This window comes from Marmota marmota, unplaced genomic scaffold (genome assembly GCF_001458135.2).
Source record: "Marmota marmota marmota unplaced genomic scaffold, marMar, whole genome shotgun sequence".
NCBI lineage: Eukaryota > Metazoa > Chordata > Mammalia > Rodentia > Sciuridae > Marmota > Marmota marmota.
Genome location: NW_026000316.1, coordinates 4,660,515 through 4,688,242, shown reverse-complemented (window position 1 = coordinate 4,688,242; position 27,728 = coordinate 4,660,515). Strand labels below are relative to the sequence as shown.

At 34.6% G+C, this 27,728-nt stretch overlaps 1 protein-coding gene across 9 annotated transcripts in view; it reads left to right on the top strand.

Annotated features, from left to right (window-relative positions):
* Diaph2 (diaphanous related formin 2) overlaps positions 1–27,728 on the top strand; it is an 831,690-nt gene that overhangs the window by 613,871 nt on the left and 190,091 nt on the right. For all 9 annotated transcript variants that reach the window (XM_048797310.1, XM_048797302.1, XM_048797304.1 and 6 more), the window contains one exon: positions 3,707–3,871. In XM_048797310.1, coding sequence (XP_048653267.1) covers positions 3,707–3,871 — 165 coding nt within the window. The remainder of the gene's footprint in view (positions 1–3,706; positions 3,872–27,728) is intronic.

Below are 27,728 nucleotides of genomic sequence, written 5' to 3'. Positions count from 1 at the left end.
TCTCTCTCTCTCTCTCTCTCTCTCTCAAAAGAAAAAAAAATCTGCTAACATATCTACTGAGCAACATCTAGGTCTAAGGATGCAAGTTTAACTTAAGCTGACCATCATTCTACAGATATATTTACTATTACATATATAGCATTAAAACAAAGTTAAACGAAGTTCATTGTCATTGTAAATAATTCACATCTACCGTATGAAAAGATAAGTATCATGCCAGGGACTATCATGATATCTGTATTCTAACTCTGTAAGGTTGAGTGCCTCTTATCCGTTTTCTAAAACTCTAAAATTTGCAATCTCATTTCTATGCCTTTTTGAAAAGGTTGTTTTGAAGAATCTGGAGCATAATACAAGATAATTATATTATAAATGACAAAGTTCTATATAAATACAAATTAATGATGGTAGAATTATTTGTAATATTATAATATAAATTTATTCAGGGTAGAGATTGACTTTAATGATCATTGTGGGAACCACAATGTTTAGTATAGTGCCAGTCAATATCTTGCATTTAGTGGCTGCTCAAAAAATAAAAATTCCCTAAAGGAAATAAATGTATGAAAAAGAATGACATCATCTAGTTCTTTTTTTATGTGCCATCCCATGTAAGATTTGGTGACATGGTTGAAATTCTGAAAGATTTCAGTGCTGACTTATGCCATATATCCCTTTTACAAAGTAATCACTTTGAAGATAAGTGAAGGACTTAAAGACTGGGCTACTTTCCATTTGTTATTTCAAAGATAAGCCATTCCCAGAATTTTTCAAATTTTCTCACTTTAGTGCACAGACAGAATTTCCGAAATCAATTTTTGTTCTATAAAAACAAATTTATGAAATTGTATATCACTACATGAACATGTTTTAGCCAGTGAAAAAATGTGTTAGGATAAATGGGGAAACATAAAATTCTTGCCTTTTTTGTTATCTATTTCTTTTTCTCTGTGTTTTGTAGATGTTGAGCTTTCTGAAATATATAAACAATTTAGTATTTGCATTGCAAATAGATTGTAAGTAAGTGACCTTTGTAGAGCGTTTCTGCCTAGCAAGTCCCTGGCATGAGTCTGGATTTTTTTTTAATGGAAGAAAGTCTAGAAATACCCCTTTAATTCTGTGCTAAGATATGAAGTGTATTGTCTCAGTTCTGCTACACTTAAACAGTATGTTTAACATACAGTATATGGTAATAGTGCAAAAGGGAAAATCAGAATGTATGTAAGCATTATGTTCCCTTTTGTGTATAAAAAGAAAGTAGAGTATGTCAAAAATGTTATTCTTTCAGGTCTATTAATATCAAAATGGACTAAAGAGTTGAAATATTTAATGTCACCTATTGGCCTGAAAGGGGTTGTTGTATTGCTAATGTGAATGCTAATAGTTAAATAGAATAAAAAAGAACATAGGAAGGAGGCATCTCTTTTTAAAAATCATAGTGTATTCCATAAGTGTCAGCTGCAAAGTAATTTTCCAGAAATGGTCTAATTTCCCCATCGACTACCATTGTAAAACTAGAGCTGTGTTCCCATAGAAAATAAACTTGGCCCCAGGTTATAATAAAACACTGAAGAATTCAGAAAACCCTATAAAATCAAATATTTCAAGGCACAATTATCAGTTCCCGATAAAAAATTCTATCACAAAATATTAATACCACTGGAGTGCATCTTAAACTAGTACACCACAGACAGTGTTATTATCCTCTTTCTACAATTCCAAGTCTGTTAAATTTTATTTTGGTGCTAAAGATTGAACCCAGAGGTACTTCATCAGTGATCTACATCCACAATCCTTTTTATTTTTGTTTTGGGACAGGGCTAAGTTGCTGTGGGACTTTGTACATTGCTGAGACTGGCCTCAAATTTGTAATCCTCCTTCCTAAGCCTCCAATGTACCTGGGATTATAGGCATGCACCACTACACCCAACTTACTCTTATTTAAAAAATTGACTGGGTTCTCTTTATTTTTCATGTTTAGTGCACTTAAATTTCTCTGAAACATTCTTTTTGTTGTTTTTGTTTTGTTCATAGTCCTAAGGGATTGAACCCAGGGGCTCTTTATAACTAAGTACCTCCCCAGACCTTCTCATTTTTTTTTTATTTTGAGACAATCACTAACTTGCTAAGTTGAATGAGAATCTTGGAGAGTACTTCATTTTGACTCTAAGACAGTAACCATTTTTGTTGCTCTCAGCAACTTCTGAACTCTGTTTCTGGTGAGTAATAGTTCTGAAAGCATTGCAAATCCTGTTGGTTTTCTTTTTAAACTTCTATTGGCATTTATATACCTATCAACTATATTGATTTCATGTTATAATCCTTTAACAGGACTTATCAGATATTTTATACCTATGAATTTCACTAATTTGCTGAGGCTGGCCTCAAATTTGTAATCTTCCTGCCTCAGCCTCATAAGTCATTGGGATTACAGGCATGTGCCACCAGCAAGTATCTGTGCTTACATTTGTTGAACACTGGATATAGGGAATTAAAATTGGATAAAGGGAGACTTATCAAGGCATATTTTTATAGATTCTTCTCTGAGCTGTGTATGTCTAGAGATAAAGGAAATTTTTTCCTCTGTGTATGGGATGGACAGTTCAGGATTAAGGGTCTTATGACCTGCTTCAGAGGCATTGTCAGAGAATTTTTTTCCACCTGCTTCAGGGAAGAACCATGAAGGGAAGGTATAAATGACATTCCTAATTCTGCTGTTTTATCAAATGGCAAAGTACCATATTTTCAGGATAGTGTATGCTGAATCTGATCACTTTCTTCCTTCTTCTCCCTCTCTCTGCTTCCTCTCCTTAAGCAGTATGGATAGTTGGTGTGTGTGTGTGTGTGTGTGTGTGTACTTGATATATGTGTGTGTTATACATATACATACACATATGCACACAAATATAACATATGTAGAATTTACTATAGCCTCTGTATTTCTGTGTACTATGTATATTATAAAAGAAATTTTTTTACTGCAATTTGTATTTGGGGTAAAAGAAAATTTTATATATTTCTTTTTCTCTAAATTTTTGTTGCTATTCCTTTCTCATTGCGTTACTCATAAATATATATGAAGTTATTTTCTACCTATGTGCTTTCATTTAGCAAACATGATCTTGCAGACATATCCAACATGGTTATATATTAAATAGTCTCCTTGTTTTAAAAAATTTTAAGCTTACTAGTCAATATGACTCTAACAAATATTTTACTGATTGATTCTGTATGCAACTTGCTGGGGACTAATTTATATGTTGATGATCTAACCATCCAGTACCTCAGAATGTGACTGTATTTGGAGACAGGGCCTTTAAATAAATAAATAAGTTAAAGGAAATTAATTAGGGTGTGCCCTAATCTAATATGATTGGTGTCCCTGAAGAAAGAAGAGATTACAACACAGACCACACAGGGGGACAACCATATGAGAACACAGCAAGAAGGTAGCCATCTGAGAGCTAAGGAGAGAGACTTTATAAGAACCTCTCACAATTCTAGCTTCGGGATCTATGAGAAAATAAATGTATATTGTTTAGCCACCCAGACTGTGGTATTTTATAATAGCAGTCCTAGCAAATGAATATACAAGTATTTGTGAAGTGCAAATATGTTTACAGAAGTGATTATTTAATTCAATCTCTATTAAGTGATAGCCTCTGAAGTAAGTCTTATTGGATCATGTTCCTTAACACAAAGCTACAGCTTTACAAAGAGTGCGAGAGACCAGTATGAAAAACTGTCCACAATGCACAATAACATGGTGAAGCTGTATGAGAATCTTGGAGAGTACTTCATTTTTGACTCTAAGACAGTAACCATAGAGGACTTTTTTGGTGACCTCAGCAACTTCCGAACTCTGTTTCTGGTGAGTAATATATCTGAAAGCATTGCAAATCCTGTTGCTTTTTAAAAAATTTCTATTGGCATTTTATATACCTATTGACTATATTGATTTCATGTTATAATCCTTTAATAGGAATTGACAGATATTTTAAACCTATGACAAGGATAAAAATTGTTGACTGGCTTAATGTATAATGGGGACCTAACTGAATTATCTTCAACTTTAGGTATACAGGGGTGTTTTCTACCAAAGTTTTATTGGGAATAAATGAATTGCTAATTAAATGACCTTGATTTTTATATAGCACAGTATTATACTTTTACTTAGCTTAAAAATTAATACCTAAAAATCATCTTTTACTTAATACATTAAAATGCTATGATTTATGAACAAGTTTCTTCTACAGCCTAAATGAGAAACTGTGATTTTAAATTGGACAATGTAAATGACCTTGAATACCTAAAGTTACTTTCACAATGTGGGCTTTTGTTTTAAACTGCAACTATTGGAAATAATAGTAATATTACCATTAATTGGGAATGAACAGTTAGGGTGAAAGTTATCCTAGAAGGAAAAAAAAGGCTTTGCTACATAAATGCTTTGTTAATTCATCTCCTCAGAATTCAATAAAGAAGTAGAAAATGCAGCATAGATTGATTATGATAGAAACAGAAAGATATACACAATAATTGATATCAAACAGGTAATGGTCCATATATTTGAAAGAACTCTAGAGATTATACCCAATGGGAAGATCAGTTAGCAAACAGATTTTTGCAGTTTGAGGTATGTTTCTCTTCCAAAGCAGTTGTTTGTTAAATAAGGCTCCCTCTCATAGTCAGTGATGCCCTATGACATCACTTAATTTTGGTGTGAATTATACAATCTGTGAGATGTTAATGTACTTATAGAAACCAAATTGTTTTCATATACTAACCCAAGAATACAAACCAGGGCACATGCCAACAGTTAAATGAGCAACTTTGGTAACAGAGGCTACAAGCTACACCAAAAACTTTCATAAATATTATCATTGGCTTTCATTTTTGCTGAGAATGTTAGCTGATTTTGGTCTTTGCCCCTTAACAGAGATACATATTTATCTTTTTAGCTGACCAATAATTAGTATAACGTGTTGTACTTAGCAGTAGTAGTCAAATCATTTTCAAAATTTAAAAGCTATCAATATGATACATGTACATAAACATCTATCTACCTGGATTATATTCCATAAGGAAAGAAACAGTACACTAGTCTTCCCTTACTTGTGTTTTCACTTTCCATAGTTTCAGTTATTCATGGTCAACTCTGGTCATAATATCAAGTGGAAAATTCAAGAAGTTAAAAAACTCATGTTTCAAATAACTTTTATTATAGCTTATTGTTATAACTGTTTTATTTTATTATTAGTTATAGCTAATTTGTTACTGTGCCTAATTTATAAATTGAACTTTATAACAGTTACTTAAGTATATGTTTAAATATATGTATGTATAGATACATATGTGTTTTGATACATATATGTATCATACATATAGATCTATAGATGTAATTTGGTATCATCTGTGGTTTCAGGTCTACGCAGAATATCTCAGAAAGCATCCTCCACAAATAATAAGGAAATACTTAATGTTAAAAAGGAGTAAGAACCAAAAATATATACTTATTTGGCACATTTAAATGATAAAACAAACTATTTTTTTAACAAAACAATGCATGTGGGTAAATGGAGAAAAAAGTATAAAATTAATATTATAAAACTCCACTTAAAAACATCTTGTTTTAATAAGGACCAAGTCCTAAAACACTGCCTGTCACATTATGTGCCTCCTCATTTCCCCAATAAGCAGAAACACCATAGTCAATGGTTTATTTTTCCCACATTGCCGCATTTTTTTATTGGTTGCTCAAAACATTACAATGCTCTTGACATATCATATTTCATACATTTGATTCAAGTGGGTTATTGAATTCTTATTTTTACCACGTGTACAGATTGCAGGATCACATTGGTTACACATCCAAGTTTGTACATACTGCCATACTAGTGTCAGTTGTATTCTGCTGCCTTTCCTATCCACTTCCTATCCCCTTCCTATCCCCCTCCCCTCCCCTCNTCAACATAAAAATTAGTGAGATATTATACAGAGGGTTTTTTTTCCCTTTGTTTTTTGTTCTTTGTGGGTTTTTTCCCCCTTTGTTACCAGGGATTGAACCCAGGGTGTTTAACCACTGAGCCAAATCCCCAGCCCTGGGATTGCATCTCCTGCCTCACTCTTCTAAGCCACTGGTATTATAGGCCTGCGCCACCACACCTGGATGTACAGTGTTTTGTAAACCATGTTAAGTCTTCATATTTCAGTTTTACAGTTCCAGCCCATCTCAAATTGGAGTAGCCACATTACTTGTGCTCAGTAGCCACTATATCAGCCAGTACATTAACTAGACTCAAGTTAAATATTCTCACTAAAGTCCCTGATAAACTTTACATTATAAGGGGCTTTCTTTGCTGAGTGCTCTGAAATTATTAAAAATAATGAATGTGCTAATCATCACTGGTTTTCATAAGTTCTTTCACTATGATATTCAGTAGTCTTTTATTTGGTGACTCTCATGTATCCATCTGTCCTTCCATCCATTCAACTTTCTATCCACCTTCCCAAGTGTCCCTACCTGAAAGAGTCCTCTGATTTTCAAGCTTTTGCCCTGTGAGTACAGATCTGGAAGGAGTTCAGCGGACCAGCTGACATCTGTCACACCAAGCAGGGCCTTGAGGAGCACTGCTAATGAATCCTTTGTCAATAATGTGTTTTTTTAAAATAAACCAATTCTGTGTCCTTGTGCAAGGCAAAATATGTGACTTTAGGTAAGTCATTTACCCTTTCTAGTTATGCATTTTTTGATGTCCTTGTTTTATTTATTTTTTGTCTTTGTAAAATGAAAGGCTTTGAGTACTGATCTCTGAGAATTTTATTCCATTTTAGTATTCTGAGTCATGGTCAGAATTTCAAAAATGGCAGTCATATCCATTATCTTTTTCTTTGGGGGGTGGTATCTTCACTGAATATTTAGCTTAATAAGGGAGAAATTTCTCATTCATCTTTCTCTGTGTAAATAATCTGACATCATTATGTCTACTTTCATGTGCATTAAACTTCTTGATCTGTTTAGACTTGAGTTTCAAAACAAGTAACCAAATCTTACAATGTGTCAATTAATATCAAATACTTACTAATGTAGTCTTGGCCAGCTGTTGCCATTTGTGCCTTACATACAGTACTGCTACCACTTCCATCTACAAAATTTTAACAACATACTGCAAGAGAACTGGGTGTACAACTTATTAGCTGTATTTAACTTGGCTTGAGCATATAACCTCTCTGGGCATTGGTTTCCTGATCTGTAATATATGAATGATATTCCTGCCATATCTTCTTGCCAATATGCAGCAAAACATTGTAACCTTTGCTAAGCAGATGTAGATTATTAGTAGCCATTCTCTGGTCTTTCCAGCAATTACTTAATAAGAAACAACTTGATTTTGATAATGGTCTGGTCCAGAGATAAAAGGAAGAGACTATCATTGATAATCTCTATCCATGAGTGGAGAAAGTAAAATAAATGCAATATTATTGAATAAGTAAGTGTAATACATAAGTAATACATACATAGTAATACATTAAGTTATGATATTAGCATGAAGGAAGAACTGCCTAATTCTGCCTACACTGTCCAGAAAGCCTTCATAGAGAATTTGACATTAGGGCAGGGTCTGGAAAACTCCATAGGAGTTTGACAAGCAGACTTTGACAAGCAGGTTTAAGAGTTTACACCTGATCTGTAAGCCGAAGACTCCTAAATCAACATCACCAACTTCAGTCAATCACTTGTGTTCACCATGTTCCTGTTTCATAGTGAGCTTGAAGTGATTTCACTCTCCAAGGGGAAGGAAGAACCCTGAAAGAGAGACAAAATTGTAATCACCTGAAGTTCCCATTTTCTTAGTGCTTTGTGTGTTTGGCCTCAGGGTTCTTAGCGCTAAAAGCATATTGGACTATAGATGGAAGCAATAAAATACCAGTAGTGCTGAGAAGAAAATAAGAGTTCTGATTCATGTGCTACCAAAAATTACTTCCAAATGAGCTCAGAGTTTCATCTTGGGAGATCTATTTGGCATGTGTAGCATAAACAAAATGCACATACCAAAAATTCTTCCTCAGAGAGAGAGTGTCTCTAAGAGATGGGAAAAACAAATAAACAAAAGTGGTTGACATTATGGATTAAGACCTTTTTTCAAAATAATCACATCAGATGAATAAAGGCAGAAATGGATAATTTCCATGGGATGCTGCTTTATAAATTATTAATATGATTCATATAGTACTCAGCTAATGAGGATATTAAAGGTATCCAAAAGAAATGCATAGTATATTATTACAGAGATAGATGTTGAGAGCCACAGTTTAGTCAGAATGACGCCTGGCATTTTTGCCAGAGGGAATGGTTGAAAGGTGACCCTGCTCCGGGATTAGGGCGGATCCTGCTGCCTCAGGTGCCTGCTACTTTGGAGTTCCCATTGAGTTCTCCCAAGGTTCTGATTGGCACGCAGAGCCCGGTGGAGGCAGTGTGTTCCCATGAAGTGTGTGTAGAGTGCCAGTGAGAGTTTGGGATTAAAGGTTGCTGTTTGAACCTACAAGGCTGTGTGGCGGCTCGGTTATTTTGTGCCCAGACAGACTGTGGCAATATATGTTATTGGAAACATTTACAAATTTAGATTTTCTAGTTAGTTTTTCTGGGATTTCATCAGAGTTTTTAAAACTGCATATAATCTAGGCAAGATTAATTAACAACCACTAGATTCAAGTTGAATATTGTGTGGAAGAAAATTAAATTCCATATTTATGCAATGTATAAACATCTTATTTGCTCATTCTCCTTTATGCTTCAGTCATTCTACTAGTTTAAACAGTTGACTGCACAAACACTCTTTTTTCTTTTGAGATATTTTGAATAGAATATTCAAAATCAGTGAACCTTATATATTTCACTACCATACAATATCTTGCTTAGGCATAAAAAATAATTTCAGCTGTTGGAAAAATGTTTGAGGCAAGTATTATACTTCAATAACTTTCATAGCTCCAAATAAATTATAGAAAATACTTCTTTTCTCTTTTAAATCTGTCAGTTTCCTGCTGCTTCTGTATGTTTTTGTTTTGTTTTGTTTGTAAAGAACAATATGTTACCAGGCACTCAATAAATATTTGTTTTGTGTACCTCCATTCTATACCTCATACACTAGAAATATACAGGGATAAGGCTTTGTAGAGTTATTAGATGCAATGACATAATTTAGAAAGAAAATGTTGCCATTACTATTAATCATGCTAGCAGATTTCCCCTGAATCAAATAAATACATTCATCATTTGATAAATAAACATTGGAACACCTCTTAGATGAGTATTAAAATGGCTGTTAGGAGTAATACCAAATAATCATGGAATTGTATGCCATTGTTCAGTCTTGCTACTTCTACCTTCTAGATATCTTTTTAATCTATCCATTTGTCTCTAAGCTCACTAACACTATTTTAGTTCTGGGCCTCCACCATCTCTTAGCTGGACTGTAACAGTGACCTTATGTCTGGTATCTCCATCTCTGGGTTTACATTTATGCATTACTTTCCTTTCTCTTTCTCTTTCTCTCTCTCTCTCTCTCTCTCTCCCCCCCCATCATCCCTCCCTCCCTCTCTCCCCCTCCCCATCCCTCCCTCTTTCAGTACAGGAGTCATGGGGATTGAACCCAGGGCTTCTCAAGTGCCAAGCAAGCCCTCTACCTCTGAGCTATACACTAGCTCCTCATCCATTTCTATTTCTAATTTTTAATCCATTCACCACATTGTTACCAAGTTAAAAACAAACCAATATTTAAAAGAAAATATGATCTTAACTCTCCTTACTTAAGATTCTTTCATGACTTCCCTATATAGCCTCATGATCAACCTGATCTTTTAAAAATTAAAGTGGCATACAAAAGAACTATGCTTTAAGGCCAGACCATCTTATGATTGGTCCTGAATGAGCCACATTACTTACTCACTCTCTTCTCAGATTGGGAAAACTCAAATCTGGAAAGTAGAAGCAGCACAAGTCACAGCAAGTTCCTAAGAGGACCAAAGCCTCGCAGAACAGAGAGAAACTTTAGAAACACATTATCAAAACTAGAGGAAGGCTAAGAGGCCAGTGTGTGATTGTCATTATGCCTTAATTATTCCCAAAGCTGGTAAGCCATGGGAAATTATGACAAACAAGTTCAAACTTATGACAGTTCTCAGGGATATTCTTCCTTTTTATCTCAAGGAATTGTTCTTTAAAATCTGAACTTTTGGAGAGCTCCCTGAATAGCCATGTTGCCTTTTGGAGATACTTAATTTTGAGAATTTCTCATCTCTCTGAAGCCAACTTCCCATTTACAAGGCCTCAATCATCTCTAAATCTAAACTTTAATTGGAAAAGCAAAGTGAGCATCTGCACTTACTTAGACTCAAAAGACTAAATTGATAATATACAGAAAATTTTATTCATTCATTAAAGGCAATTTGCCTTTGAAAAAGTAAGGATGAATTTTTGCATAAGAAGATTGTGTGTATAATTCCTGATCCAAAAAGACTTAAGTTATTTTGACACATTTTAAAACCTTTAATTCAAAAAGCTTCTGACATTTAAAGGAAACTCTAGTGTAGTACTGTGTTATTAAAATGGGTGGACTTACGTAAGAAACCAAATAGGTTGTTTAACCAAATAGGGTCTTAATCAACAATATAAACTGTTATCTAGAATTCCATGATCCAAAAATCTCTATTAGATGCCATATAAGTTGATTTCTCTTTGCTTTGCCAATAAAATGGTAATTAATATTATGAAAATGACCTTGAGAAACTGCAGACCCTGATGTGCCTCTTAAATAATTTAGTTTTCTTTGTAAGCTAAATGTCTTCCAAGTCTCATCACTTGGGAATTCAAAGGGAGGTTGCCTTAGTAACAATAATCCAAATAGTCCAAGTTATCTCATCTTTCCCCCCATAGGCAGGACTCAAGCTTTTGCAATCTACATTGCCACAGACACATCTGGAGTCATCTCATGCATGTTAAAAAATGTCATCTGCAGTCACCATTTGACATTTTCTCACAAACAAGCTACTCAATATCCACTATTCTAGCATTGAACATCATAAAAGCCCCTGCCCCTCCTATCTGGCTATAGCTCTAGTTCCCCTCAGCTAAAAATGTTTATTTTTCCTTGGGATGCTTCTTGGGGTCACCTTCAATGAAAATTCTATGTGTGGGACAAGGGTGCTTCTACTGCTCCAGTTTTGTACCAATACTTGAAGTACTCCTGTGGTATTGCACTCAGTGCAGAAGTAGCCATGTGTCAAAGACACTTCAGAAACAGTTCCTTTCACTTCTCTTCTGATCCCTTTCTCCTTGGGGGATTTAGAAAATGTTTCAAGTCTTAGAGACCTAAAGGGGATCCTAATATCATAAACCCCTCCTTTTCCCTTCTTCCTCCCTTTTTTCCAGGCACTGAGGCCTGTATCTTCCTTTTCCTAGAAGCCAAGAATAAATAAAATGCCAGAATAAATCCTTTCATGCAAATAGAGCCCTAAGGGCCCACCAACTCCCTCTAGTTAATCATATACACCCAAATAATTCCCTTTGAGCTCAGCTGGGACCACCCTGGCTACATAGCCTTAGGTTTATTTTGATCTATTGCAACTCTTTGAAAATAGGCGATCCATGTAAAATATATGGTAACTCTATTAAGTAGAATATTTGACCAGAATACCTCATTCCCCAGCTGTGCTGAAGAGCAGACTTTACTGTATTATATACATATATCATTGAATTTTTCTTTGGAAGAAGATGTCACCTATCAACTGCTGTATTCTCTTTGACTGTTTACTTTAGGCCAGAAGTGGATGTCCTATTTTTCTGATATGATTGTTCTTTGTATAAAAAAGTTAAATATTATATCATAAAGAACTAAAGGAATATGTAATAATGGTACACATAGTTTAAAGAAAACCCAAATTCCCCAACATCATAAAAATGCCTACTGGTATGAATGATTTTAAAATATGTATACATTTTAGATTAACACTATAAAACTTAGAACTATTTTTGGAAACATTTATGATACTTTTAATAATTGTCAGAATTTTCTATGACAAGCTAAATTTTGCCCTTTAAAAATCCAGGACAATGTAATAGTTAACAATGAAGATATTAACAAAATCCCTTAAATGCCTTTTGAAGTTTAGTAAGAATTAGATCCAGGAAATAAAATGGAATATCCAGTTCTGGTAACATTTCATGTAGGATTTTTCATAGAAGTTTTCCCTCTAAAGAAGTTACTATTGAATTATGTCCAAATACCAGGAAGTTGCAAAGTTATTAGGTAAGGAAGCAAGTGTACAAGCTGACCTTTTCTTAGGATCTTGAGACTGACCAAAGGTACTTCAAGATATCTCAAAGGTATGTATCAAAGCATGCCTATTATAACCTGAGCCTGAAGATCCTTGAGGTTAATGCTACTGGTGCTTTTTTCAGCTTGCTGAGTATTTCTTCATTCTGTTTCATCTTTGTTCACTAATCAATTTTTTTTTTATCAAAAAAGATGCCCTAGCCCCTGTGTAAGGCAGTAAAAGGCAGGACTCTTCCATTACATTGGGCCCACTGAGTTCCCTTTGTCTAATATACCCACTCCCTCTTCTCCTCCATCATTCCTCATTTGTTGATCACCTTGTTTGAGTTACTTCCTCTAAGAAGCCTACCCTAATACTCACAATTTGGTCATGGTAATCCCTTCCACATACTTTTACACCTCCATACTAGCACATTTTACCCTGTATTGTGTTCTTCTCCAGATCCTCAGTGATTAGCACTATGATTAGCCTACTATGAGCCAAGCAGTGCTAATGACAGGAAATATATGGAATGATTCAGTCCATTAAGAAAACAATGAATGAACCAAGCAACCAACAATCACAAAAGTATCAGAATGATTGCCCACTGGAGCCCCAGTCTACTGGGAACAAATAGTAATAAAGCAATATAATAAGTGTATATAAAGAGCATGTTAAGCACAGGGGAAAGACACATTTCATTCTGTGTGATTTAAGTAAGCACCTAAGACAAAGTGACATGTGAACTGGATCTTTCTTTTGCTACTATATAACATTTCATGTTTAAAGAATTCCTTTCCTTTTTGTTCTCCCCAACCTCATTTTGGTGTTTAAGTTTAATGGTAAATATATGTTGTCTCCTAGTGTTCCATGATGAGTTCAAAGTGGAAAAACAGCTATTTTATTGCCAGAGAAGCAGTTATCAGCTAATTATTATGATCTACAGGTTATCCAACATATGCTTGGATGAGCAGTAACCAAGCTTCAATTACTTCTTATTGACTGACAGCTGTCCTGAACAATAGGACAATCAATGCAGATTATCTAGGGCAAAAGCTACTGCTGAAGGACTGATTCCTGCGGTGTTCATTTATACCAGTGTTTCTCACCAATGGACATTTTTCAAGGTCTAGAGAAATAACTAAGGAGGAGGTGATACTGGCATCTAGTTTGTAAAACTAGGGATGCTGCTAAATATCAGTAATGTACAGGATGACCTCCCTCAACAAAGGAATATCTGGCCCAAAGTATTAGTAGTGCTGAAGTTGAGAAACCCTGTTTCAGAGTTATCTGCTAATGATTTGATTTTTTAGGAATCCTTTGGAAAATAATATGCAGTGATCCAAATAAGTAAAAAAAAAATCTGTACTAGTAAATTAATAATGCAACTGTTAGTCACATTGATTTAATATTTTAAAGATAATTTCAATTATTTATTTGATCACCATATTATTTCATTTCTTTTTTTGTATGGTGCTAGGGATCATTCATGCCTGCAAATTTTAGGAAAATTAGAAAATATAGATATAAAAAGAAAGAAATAATGTTTCACCAAGAGATAATTAATATGAGTACCTTGGCATATATCCTGCCAGCCAATTCCCTGTGCATGTATGGATATATAGATATATAGATATAAATATAGATTGTGAAATTGTTTTTCTAGTAACAACAGAAAATCTTATGAAAATGTGGTCCTAAATTATTTGGTGGCTTACACATATATGGAAATGTCCTTCGACATTCAGTGGATAATGCCATTGGTTGTGTCTTCAGTTGTGAATAAAAATCTTAATCTTATTTCCTGATGTCCTTTTAAAAATACCTTGTCTTTAAAGCATGCTAATAATTCTGATTTTTTTGGAAGCCACCTGTGAATGGACCAGTGAAGTCTTGTTTTCTCTTTTTCTTTTTTTGTATAATATGCACACCAAACTGCCACTTAGCAAGGGGTCTTTAATTAGTAATTGATGACTGGCTAGTTGGTTCAATTTATATTAATATTTCCTTAGCATCATCTGTTTGTCTCTGCTGTGTGCTTGGTTTCAAAATTATTTACCACACCTAGGGTGTCATTCCATTTTTGAATGCAAATTGTTAATAATATAAAAGTTTAAGAGTTAACCACAAAAATCCTTAACAACAGTAATATTATGATTTAGAATGAGAACAAGTGTCTTGAATGTATCTGTGTATGCATTTTGTTTTTCTTGCATTTCTTCTCATTTTCTTCTTGAATCAAATTTTTAATATCATGGGATATATATAGTCTCTTAAACTTTTCTTCTTTCCTTTTTTAAAGACCTAAAACATGATAATTTTACTGATGAAACAACTATTTTTGTTCATATGTCAGTTTTGATTTCAGTTTCTGCAAGCATTTGGTTTCATGATATTCAGAATTTTCTGGCTTTCTTCATGGGCTATTGGGCAGACCAGAGAGTGCACAGTATTCCTAAAAGGCCTGAGAATAGACCAGTCATCCATTCAAACCTTGATATTTTGAAATGGAAGATGCACAAAGTTGATTATTCTTTAGGAATCTTGTAAATTCCTTGTTCAAACTAACAGATTACTTAGTGGTGTAGTTGGAATAATTTTAGTTGACTTTTCCATATTTCATAAATACTTCACAAAAGAGCCAAACTTTTTCTTTTCATTTTTCTTTTTCTCTCTTTTCCTGTACTAGGGATTGAGCCCAGGGGTGATCTAACATGAAGCTGTAGCTATACCACCAGCTTTTTTTTTTTTTTTGAGACAGGGTCTTTTGCTAAGTTGCTTAGAGCCTTGCTAAATTGCTGAGGCTAGCCTTGAATTTGTGATACTTCTGCCTCAGCCTCCCCAGTCTCCTCAGTCTCTGGAATTACAGGTGTGCTCCATCACATCCAGCTATAACCAAAATTATTTATCCTGGAAGCAGTATAGCTTGGAATAGTGTGTGCATGTATATGGAGATATATATGTGGGGGGTGGGTGTGTATTTTCTCTCTCAGTTGTCTTTGATCTTGGAGTAAAAAATTGAAAGCCTCAGGTACAACAGTAGTTAAGAAGAGCTAAATGAAGAAAACCACAACTGAGCTGGGACATAACAGTGGTGCATGCCTGTAATCCCAACAGGTTGAGAGGCTTAGACAGGAGCATCACAAGTTTTATGCCAGCCTCAGCAAAAGTGAGGTGCTAAGCAACTCAGTGAGACCCTGTCTCTAAATAAAATACAAAATGGTGCAGATGGTATGGCTCAGTTTTAAAAGCAGCCCTGGGTTCAATTCCCACCATCAAATAGAAAAAAAAAGGAAATTAAAAAATGTAAAAAAGAAGAGCTAAACAGATAATTATCTAAAATGTGGTTACAATCTTAAACATAACCATAGTGACCAATATAAACTCCAGATGGGAGATATAGGTTGATGTCCCTCACAATCTTGAAAGTTTATTTTGAATGATAAATATTTTTAGTGCTATAAGCCATCCTTCTTCATCAAATGACATCTGCAAGAAAGTATTTCCTAAAGTATTTGCTTTTTCATTTAAAATAGGAGATTTATAAATAAAAATTCAATTTAAGATGATTCCTCTGTAATACATCCTGATCATGTGGATGTTTTTTCATACTATATTGAAAGTTTACAAATAGAATATTTTTAAAGAAATATGCTTCTATAACATTTGAACATTGCTTAGGCAAAATATATTTTAGGTAACCCTTTAGGTAATATGATTTAATAAATAGGCCAAATCAATTTATATACTGTAACTATTTGCATATGTAGATATTACGGTCAAGTATTTTTGTGTCTGAAAATAATTGGTTTATTTTTTCTTTTCAACAAGCATGTTTCAGTGTTTGCTCTTTTTCATAGTATTATAAGGATGCTTTTGGCTTCCAAGTGAAATTTTAACAAAAATTGGCTTAAAAATATGGTTTTACTGTCTCATATCACAAGAGGGATGGAGATAGAGGCAGTTAATTCAATATCTTAGTGATATCATCTAGGAAATGAGACTTCCCAGATATGTCTGTTTTGTCATTGTTACCATTCTGTTTCTTTGTTGCAAAATGGCTGCAGTTTTTTCAGGCATGTCATGCAAATATGATGATATCTAGGAAAGAAGAGGATATTGCCTCTCATAAAGCTGTTTTGTATTAGGGAGAAAAACTTTTCCAGAAGCCTCTAGGAAATTTTTTCCTCTAGATTCTGTTTTCTACAATTGTGTCACATGCTCATCCCTATACTAATCACTGTCAAAGACAATCTTAGAGTAACTGTCATCCACCCCTGTGTCTATAATAGGGCCCTTCCCCTGAACATGTGCCTGTGCACAGAGTGAGCAGCAAAACGAATTCAGGGCACTGCCAGCAAGTAAGGTTGGCACTGAAGAAATAGGGGTAGGCTACAAAAAGTATCTGTAAAAGAGATGACATAAAAGCAAATTGTTGTCCAGCATTGTCAAAAGTTCCAAGCTGGCAAAATACAAATTAATGTGTTTTGTTTGTGAAATGCATACTTGCAATTATTTAAGTATTTAAAACTACCTTGGGAAGTATGAATGTAAATAGAAAACATAATGTTATGGTTTAGATATTGTGTCCCCCCAAAGCTCACATGTGAAACAATGAAAGAAGGTTCAGAGGAGAAATGATAGAGTTGTGAGAGTCTTAACCCAATGACTGAATTAATCCCTGATGAGACTAACTGAGTAGTAACTGGAGGCAGGTTGGGTGTGGCTGGAGGAAGTGGTTCATTGGGGACATGTCTCTGGGGTATATATTTTGTATCTGGAAAGTGAAGTCTTTCTCTCCCCTTTCTGATCATCATGTGAGCTGTTTCACTCTGTCAAACTCTTCCTTCCAAGATGTTCTGCCTCACCTTGAGCCCTGAGGAATGGTGTCTGCTGTATATGGATTGAAACCCCTGAAACCATGAGCCCTAAGTAAACCTTTCCTCCTCTACAGTTCTTCTGCTTGGGTATTTGAGTTACAGCAGCAAAAAAGCTAACTAAAACATATAATCTGTTCATTTTCAAGTTATCCTTCCCTGTTTGTGTTTTGTCTTTTACTTGTAGGAGACTGTTCTACTTTTCTAGCTTGCTTGCTTACATTCTTGCTTTTTCTCATTCATTCATTCAACAATTATTTATTGAGTGCCTACTAAATGACCAGACACTATTCCAGTCAAAGGCATGGTGTCTGTAACTTACTTTAGTAAATCTCTACCCTTCTGGCACCTGAGTTGTAAAGAGGGTGAGTGAGATATTAAACTCATTCAAATAATAGACATAATTATTAGGAAAATTATTCTACCTGTTCGAATATAAATGGTTCGACAAAAGAAACAATGTCAAATGGAATGGCCAAATGATAATGGCTGGAAGGTTTCAACATTAGTTACAAAGTTCTATTGTACAATCAATATTTTAAACTAAGATTTAAATTTTGACATTATAGATTTGTCCTTAAATGCAGAGTTTTCAAGTTTAGAAGACTCCACTGGTTATATTTGGATGATTTTCATAAGCTGTGGTGACTTTAGTACACCTCTCTTACCACTGATGGATCTTCCAAACCGAAACTAAACAACAACAACAGCAAAAAATAGAACTCGATAAAAAAATTGATAATTTAGACTTAACAAACATACATAGAATATTCCATCCATCAACGAGCAAATACACTTTCTTCTCTGCAGCACATGGATCTTTCTCCAAAATAGACCATGTGTTATTCCACAAAGCAAGTCTTAGCAAATACAAAAAACTAGAGATACTACCCTGCATTCTAATTTACCATGTGGAATGAAATTACAAATCAATGATAAAATAAAAATAAAAGCTATTCCAAAACCTGGGGACTAAATAATATGCTTTTGAATGACACATGGATAAGAGAAGACATCAGGGAGGAGATTAAAAAATCTTAGAGGTAAATGAGAACTCTAGTACAACATATCAAAATCTCTGAGACACTATGAAGGCAGTGCTAAGTAGAAAGTCCATTGCATGAAGCTCATTCATTAAAAGAATTAAAAGTCAACAAATAAATGGTCTGATATTACATCTCAAACCCCTAGTAGTTAGAAGACAGGAAATAATTAAAATCAGGGTGGAAATCAATGAAATTAAAACAAAAGTAACAATTAAAAAATTGACAAAAAGCTGATTTATGAAAAAATAAATAAAATTGACAAACCCTTAGCCACCCTTACAAAAAGGAGAGAGAAAATTAAAATTTGTGATGTTAAAGGAAATTTCATGGCAGAAACTATTGAAATACAGAAGACAATTAGAAACTATTTTGAAAATTTATACTCCAGTAAAATAGAAGACCTAAGACACCCACAAATTTCTAGAGGGATATGATCAACCCACACTAAGTCAAGAGGGCATACACAATTTAAACAGATCAATTTCAAGTAAGGAAATAGAAGATGCCATCAAAAGCCTACCAACCAAGAAAAGCCCAGGACCAGATGGATTCACAGCTGAGTTCTACAAGACCTACAAAGAATAATTAATATCACTACTCAAATTATTTTATGAAATAGAAAATGAGGAAACCCTTCCAAACTTATTCTATGAAGCTAGTATCATCCTGATACCAAAACCAGGTAGAGACACATCAAGGAAAGAAAATTTCAGACCAATATCCCTGACGAACATAGATGCAATAATTCTCAATAAAAATTCTGGCATCTCACATACAAAAACATATTTAAAAAATAATGCACCATGATCAACTGGGGTTCATTCTGGGGATTCAAGTTTGGTTCAACATATGGAAATCAATAAATGTAATTCATCACATCAATAAACTTAAAGATAAGAATGGTATGGTTATATCAATTGATGCAGAGAAAGCATTTGACAAAATACAGCACTCTTTCATGTTCAAAACAATAGAAAATCTAGGGATAGTAGGAACATACATCAACATTGTAAAAGCTATCTATGTTAAACCCAAGGCCAACATCATTCTAAGTGGAGAAAAATTGGAAGCATTTCCTCTAAAAACTGGAACAAGACAGTGATGTCCTTTTTCACCACTTCTATTCAACATAGTCCTTGAAATTCTAGCCAGAGCAATTAGACAGATGGAAGAAATTAAAGGGATACCAATAGGAAAAGAAGAACTCAGATTATCATTATGTGCTGATGGCACAATTCTATTCTTAGAGGATTCAAAAAACTCCACCACAAAACTCCTAGAATTAATAAATTAATTCAGCAAAGTAGGAGGATATAAAATCAATACCCATAAATCAAATGCATTTCTGTATATCAGTGATGAATCCTCTGAAAAAGTAATTAGGAAAACTACCCCATTCACAATAGCCTCAAATAAAATAAAATACTTGGGAATCCTTATGTGGTATATAAGAAATAAAAATGAATTCTATCCCAGTTGAGAGGAGGAGTATTGCCAAGGTCTCTATCATATCAGTTAAATAACTGTAGCATTATCTTCTGTAATATGGAGGATATGCAAATCAAGAAATTAGCTTAGGAGTATGGCATACTGCCTACTTTTAGATACAGGTCAAGTTCAAAACTTGAAAGAGGAAACTCATGAGAGACATCTGTCCTTTTCCCACTGCCATCTCTAAATCTATGGTTCTTGTCACTGTTAATTAAAGATGTTAAAGCCTTTCCTTTTTTAAGAGAAAAAACAAAACAGTATTTTTGCTTGTAAAAATACTAATTTTCAAAATACCATTTCAATTTCAATGTCTATTTCTTCCACAAGGTAACCCAGATATATTTTTTTAGGAAGATAGACATTAATATCCTCAAATGGATTTCCCGGCAGGAAGTTCTGACAAAAGATGAGATGTATAGCAAAGGATGTAGTGGAGTAAAAGCATATTTTTAGTGCCAAAAGTATGAAAAATTATAAGGAACTTACAAAGACATTTAGTTCATCTTGGATTCCTTCCCCTTGGTCCTTGTTCACTGCCAACTGTCAGCTAGTTGATCTGATAAACTAATGCAGTACTAATGTGTCACTCATTCTGTATTACATACATGCCCTTTAAATTCAGGACAATGCTTTAATGCAGCAGAGCAATTCTGTCAAGAACTTCTTGCAGCTCAGCTAGCTGATGGAGGAAATTCTTGGAAAAAGGCAGCCTTTCTTCTATTGCTGAAAGAATATCAGCTATGTAGTTATCTATTCTTTCAGGGTCTAGGATTTCCCTCCCCCATTAAAAAAAACAATTCAACAGTTTAACCTGTTATGGTATCATAATCCAGCTTTATGGTTTTGTTTTTCAAACTGGCATCCTTCTGGGAGTGATGTCTCCATTGAAGATCTCTCCATTGATCTCTCCACTTTGTTCTCTTTATTTATTGAGACAAGGTCTTGCCAAGTTGCTTAGGGCCTCACTAAATTACTGAGGCTGGCCTCAAACTTAAAATCCTCTTCCCTCAGCCTCTTGATTTCTGGGATTACAGGCATGTGCTACCATGCTCGGCTCTATCAAATGCAGTCCCTCCTTAAGAAGGGAGATCACTTTTTGACAGGATGGAAAATTGGTATTTCATTGTCTGAGTTGTGGTATCAGCTCAGTTGTTGATTTATCTTCTCTTTCCATGTGACACTGACTTTTTTATATATTGCCCTTTAGGCAGAAATTCTGTACTCATCTTGTATAATAAGCAGGATGATTACAGGGGGGTGACCCCAGGCTTGTTATATGAGCCAAGTCATGCTCAATTGGTAACCCAGATGTCACTTATTCATTTACAGAGACAAAAGACACTTAGTGCATGTAGTATTGTATTACACAATAAATGATTCATATTCCCTACCCCCCATACACTGCCTGTCATCTAAGACACATATAGCCTGTCACAAGAACAATCTTTTTTTTATAATAATGGCAATATTTATTGTGTTTGATTTTATTTTCCATAGAAATATCTTCTCAGTCTGTTTGGATCCCCCTCCTTCATTCTTAAATAGAAGCCTAAGGCTCTATCCTTAGGCCTACATAATTTTTCCTGGGTACTTTTTGTCTAGTCTCCTATGCTTTCCTGAGTTTTAATCTTGTTCTTTGACTTTAGAATCAAGTTTATTGGCTGTTGGATACCTGTAACCAGATTCAACACAACTGCCTCAAAATCAGCATATTCAAAATGGAACCCATTACTTCTCTTTCCACCGTGCTACCATATTCTCATTGTTAAATGACTTGGTATCTTCTTTTCCCTTGCTGTTCACACCTTTTGAATCTCTGATTTATGCTGATTATATCTTAAATATATTTCCCAAATCGATCCTATCTTCATCCTCATTTTAACTGCCCTAATTCAATATTCTTCATCCTTCCAACTAATCTTTTCAGTTGTCCTGTGTTTAGCCTTAGCACTTTCCAAATTCTCTATGCTACTGTCAATTTGGGGGGTTTTTGTTTTGTTATTGTTGTTGCTGTTGTTTTCTAAAACACAGGTCTCTTTGAGACACTCATGTCAGAAACCTTCAGTGGCTTCTCATGGGTGACTGTACAGACTAAACTAGCATTTGGAAACCTTTCACATTCTAACTCCTCTCAATCACTATACTTTGCTTGGAGTGCCATCAAACTTGCAATCTTTCTTCCACTTGGTGAAATAATTTTCATCCTTCAAGACTCCATTTAATGGCTACTTTATCAGTTATGTCTTGCCTAATACTGTCTCCCCAACTCCAGGGAGAATTAATTGCTCCTTGTTTTGTATACTCATGTCACATTGTGAATATGGTTGTTATAACACCCCATTTATTATAATTAGTGATGTACAGACCAGCCTTTTTTATTCCATGAGTGTCTCTGGAGTAAATGTGTCCTGTTGTCTTTGAATTTTTATTAGCAGAATATATGGCACATAGAAGTAACCAGGAAATATTTATTGATTGGTAACCATGTTTGTAATTGGTAGTCATGCTGCCCCCGTACTAGAAATCTAATAATAAATGGACTTTTTGATTAATGCTTCAAAACCCTCTAGCTGTTTGCTTTTTCTCTTCCCTTCTCTCCCTCTCTGCTAGTTTACCCAAGCCTGACATTATTTTAGTCACTCTTTTGATTCTTCATCACCATTGATTCAGCAATTATTTGGGTGAAGTACTTAAAAACGTGTCTACCTTTACCCCCTTCACTCTTTTAAGTTATAAAATCCCAAAGTGAAAATCCTTTCTAGGTGTGACACTTGAGCAGAGCTAACAATAACTATAAGAAGTATCTTAATGTTACTCCATTTTATTTGTACATTCTTGTAGCAAACCTCTCCTTTGCCAGTGTCACTTTGTGATTTACTATTCATTTATGACCAGCTATGACCCTTTAAAAATTCATTATTTATCCATAGCCAGTAACTCACCTGCTTGTGTCTCTAGGATTTTTTTTCTCTTCATGATAAAAATTATTACAGAAGGACTATTCTTCAAACATATACCTGATCTTTCTACTTTCTCTAGGTCTTGCCATCTTCAAAGACCCTTTGAAGAGAAGAAAAAATTCAACTTCTCTCTTTTTGGGGAGTTGGTAATTTAAAAGAACTGAAATACTCATAAATTTTATGGGATAAAATCTAGTCATACTAAATTGCTTATGTGTAACAAAGAGTGTCCTGTTTTACCTTCATGGATGCTTAGTATAAACATACAGTATTCAGAAAGTATCATTGAGATTTCATTGCACCAGAATATCCATGAGTCAAAAAGTCTTTATTCAGAAGTTCACATTGAAAGAAGTCAAGCCTAAAAATATGATGTCTATTATTGCAAAGTTTTGTACAAGGAAATAAAATTCAGTGTGTCTATAAACTCCCTAAATCCTTGTGTTAGTTATTTGTCCAATATGTCAAGACTAATGGAAAAATCCCTTTATTCCAATAAATAAGGCAACTTAAGCAGAAGATTCATGATGAGGCCAGAAAACTCCTCTATAAATAATGGCATATTACCCAGAGAGGAGGGAGGTAAAGGAGAGGGCAGTAGATCATTAGCATAGTCAGAAAGAGATATTCCCATCAGTAAGTAAGAGTGGTATTTGGCCAAATCTAGGTCATCATCAAGGATATAATCACAAGTGAGATGTGTTTTACATTGTGGAATGTAGCTAGAGTTTGCATATACAGATGGAATGGCTTGCTTCCCAGAATGCAATCACTAGTATATAGCAGTGCCCTTGTTATTTCTAGTTTAGAAAAAAAAAAGGATTTTAAAATAGAATACCTCAGATTCCTACCTCTATATCATTCAAATCGAATTTTTAAATGATCCAAACTATATTCTTTTCAGATATTTTCACAGATCAACTCTTTCTGCTGTAGCAAACCCAAGATTCAAGGTGTCAAAGAGAGACATGAAATTATATATTCATTTTATTTTTCTTGTTTTATAATCGAATGACTCAAACATGGATACCTATGGAACCAGATTATACTACAATAGAAACTTAGACATTCTCTATTGGTTTATATCATAACTCAGGCCTCTGGTATATTTTCCCTAACCCTTCAATAACTAACTAGCTAATCTTTCAAATAATTTTCTAGAGATACCTGTTTCTTAATTTGACTTGGCTTCATTGCTTTGCCATCCTTACCTTTAAATTATTTTAAATTCTCAGAGTTTCTTCAAGTATAAACACAAGTCCTATTTTTCTGACTTGTGGAAATCTGGAAGATATCTAATAAACCTTGCCCTTTAAATATTCACTTCAGGTCCATAGATATAGTTCTAGCCCTTAATCCAATTTTCCTTGAGATTAATTATCCATCTTTTGTTCATTGCTTGGCATTTCCCAAACTTGTAGTTCTTCTCTTATGCTTCATCAGATTTTTTTTCAGGTTTGTATATATTACTTAAACAGGGAAAGATCCAGATTTGTGAGGCCTGAATTTATATGTGAATCTGCCTCTGCCCTTGTAGTTGTTCAGCCCACAAATGAAGCATAGCTTTTCAAAAAGGCCAAACTAGCAAAGAGGAAAACTCTAAGTAAGAATGTTTTTATCACATATATGTGCTAGGCTAGTATTTACACTTAATTAACCAGCACTGTCTTCGTTAGGAAATAGTTATTATATGCCTCCTTTATATCAGGTACTCTATTAAGCTTACAGTTAAAACTGCTTATCTGAATAGAATACCACTCCCGAAGCAAACTAAACCAACACAGAGTCTGCCCTTTCAGAGGCTGTAAAACTAAGCCAGGCTGAAACAAATGTGCATAATGGAAATATGCAGATATCTGAATGCAGGTTGAATGTGCAACAGATTCATTATAGATAAGAAAGGATGTATGTATCTTGTGGTGGTGGTTAGTGAGAAGCAGCCCTCCCTCAGAGTCTCCAGTTTAAGGAAGGAGAAATTTTAAAGATAGCCTTGCTGTCTTCTGTCTTTTAATTACTGAAAATTTCATTTCCCTTACCAGCAATATTATACACTGGTATCAGGGTTAATTTGTGGACAACTGAGTGCCATGTTCCTGTACTTTTTCATACCTCATCAGGGTTCCTATTATGTGTTGCTTAGTTTCCATTAATTTTTAAATTTATGTATGTGTGTGTGTGTGTGTGTGTGTGTGTGTGTGTATATATATATATATTTCTCTACATATGAAATTGTAGAGATATTTCTCTACAAATGAAAATGACCCTGATTGTTCAGATATCATCAATAAAGTGAGAGGTTTTATCCCATAATTACTGGAAGGGCATCTTTTTCTCAATAATTTGGAAGATAGGACAACATAGCATCAAATAAACACTTTCTACTTAGATGAGTACAGCATTCTGGTGATCAAGATAGCTTTGTGAAGAGATAATTGAGCACAGTCATTTTCATTTACTTCAAAAACAGAATCAGTGTCCCATATCCAAGAACAAGAAAAAGAAATATCTCTTTATTTGCTGAGATGTTTATTCCCTCTCATGTGACATTCATTCTCAATGATAATTTTAAAAAGTATGATCTAGCCATGCTTAGAAGCATGCATCTGTAATCTCAGCATCTTGGGAAGCTGAGGCAGGAGGATAGCATGTTCAGAGCCAGCCTCAGCAAATTATGGAGGCCCTAAGCAACTTAGTGAAACCCTGTTTCAAAATAAAATAATAATAATAATAATAGGCTAGAGATGTGGCTCAGCGGTTAAGTGCCTATGGGTTCAGTCCCTGGTACCGAAAAATAATGATGATGATGATGATGATGATGATGATGATCTAGAATACTGGTTCAGCTGAGAGTAAGATAATGCCCCAATTGAGTCTGGGAGACAGACCAAAAGAAGACTAACACTGCTACTGCTTCTTTGGATGACCTCTAAGTGCCATGAGTGAAGAAGTTTTGCCTATCATACTTATTACTTATTCCCCCAGGGACTAGAACACGCTGTGACAATACATGATAGACAATGAATGAGTGAATAGCTTTAGTATCTCAGTGAAGACACCACTGGATATTAATCATGTTACTTTCTCTTAGTTTTATTGCTTCCTTGCCTCTTCTTCCTTTTCCTGAATCTCCCATCACCCAAAGGATAGATAAATGGCAATATATCCAGAGAGATTTCTAACACTTCATTAAAAAATAAAAGATGAAAATAGAGCTGCGTGCTGGGGCACATGCCTGTAATCCCAGTGGTCAGGAGACTGAGGCAGGAGCATCACAAGTTCAAAGCCAGCCTCAGCAACAGTGAGGTGCTAAGCAACTCAGGCAGACCCTGTCTCAAATTAAATAAAAAAAATAGGGCTGGGGATGTGGCTCAGTGGTCGAGTATCCCTGAGTTCAAATCTGGTACCCCCCCAAAAAAATAAGAAAATAAATTTTTTTAATGTGTATGTTGCATCATAAATAGGATCAAGTTCAGTTAGGAATTAGTAAAATATAAATTAAAGGCATCAAGCAAGTATCATAGATAAAGACATACACAAATTCTCTTGAAAAAGATTAATTTTAAGTGGAACAATATTAACTCTGCATCATGCAGTATATGAGGTGTGACTATTTTTCCAAGAAGACAAATCAGGAATGTCCAGAATCAAAGGAGTTTTATATATTTTGTTTTCTTTACTGAAAGATAATGGCATGAGTTCTATAATATTTATGGAACTCATGTTCTTGATTTCATTAAGAGTTATGCCACATAATTTTGATCTTTCCATCCATACTTAATCTTTGCAATTTTAGAATGGATTTGATTTTTGGAAATAGCCAAAAGTGATATTGAGGCAAGTTCTTTTCTTTTTCTTTCTTTTAAATTTTGAGACAGTTCTCACTAAGTTGCTGGGCCTCAGTAAGTTCCTGAGGCAGGTCTCAAACTTGTGATCTTCCTGCCTTAGCCTTGCAAGTCACTGACAATCCAGACATATGCCACCACACCTGCTAGAGCTAAGCTTCAGGAATAAGATATGTGATACAACCAGGTAATAAAATCTCTGGTCAAAATTAGTGTGAATCTAAAGTAATTAGACTGATTTCACTTGATTCAGAGATGAACCCTAAGAGAGGAGCTTCAATCACTGAGTAATGGCTTTCACCAAAAAAAAAAAAAAAGTTATTTCCTTCCCAAAGACAGGATTCATGGTTTCAACAGATGTATTGGAATCAGTCTTATAAATTTACAGTTGCACTTTTAAGTGCTACACAGCATGTGCTATAATATTTTAGGAGAATTAGAGCATTGAAAACTAGTTGGTATTGGACAACACATCTCTTATTGTTTCTAGCTTTGTCCTCTTCTTTTTGGAGAAGGCATGTAAGGATGGAGAGGCCTATAATTTAACAATAATGTGCAGCAAGTAGAGAAGGTGCAGAGACAAACGTAAGCATTGTTAAATTTATGGAAAGGAACATCTGTGATGAATTTTTATTCTATAAAGGGTCATTGAGTGGCTTAATTTGGAGTCCAAATAGATTTTCCCAAGGGCCTCTCTAACTCATCTCTCCCCCTATTGTTCACTCTGTAAACTAAAGAATTTTTCTTCATTGCCTTAGCTTTACTTTTGTGGCACCATAATGATTCATGGGGATAAGTTATACTTCCATGAAAATTTTTTTAGTAAAGATATTGACCAGGTTTCTTTTTTACAGAGACTAATAGATACAATACAGGCTCAAAAAACTGACATCTTTTCATGATACATAAGGTAGTGTTTCCTTTTACCAGTGACTACATACCAGAAAAGATTCCTGAGGGAAGTCATGGAACCCTATTTATAGACACAGGACCAGAGCAAGTATTTTTGAATGTCTTTCTTGTTCTGTGAGTCTGTGATTCTACTTGTCAAGATAGTTTGAAATGCTTATCTGTCTCCAAGGTGTTTCTCATCCCACCCAAAGAGGTCTCATCAAAGTCCTTATTAAGGATCTGGGGCTATGTCTCACTGCAAGAGCACTTGTGTGAGGCCCTGGTGCCATCCCTAACACTGCCAAA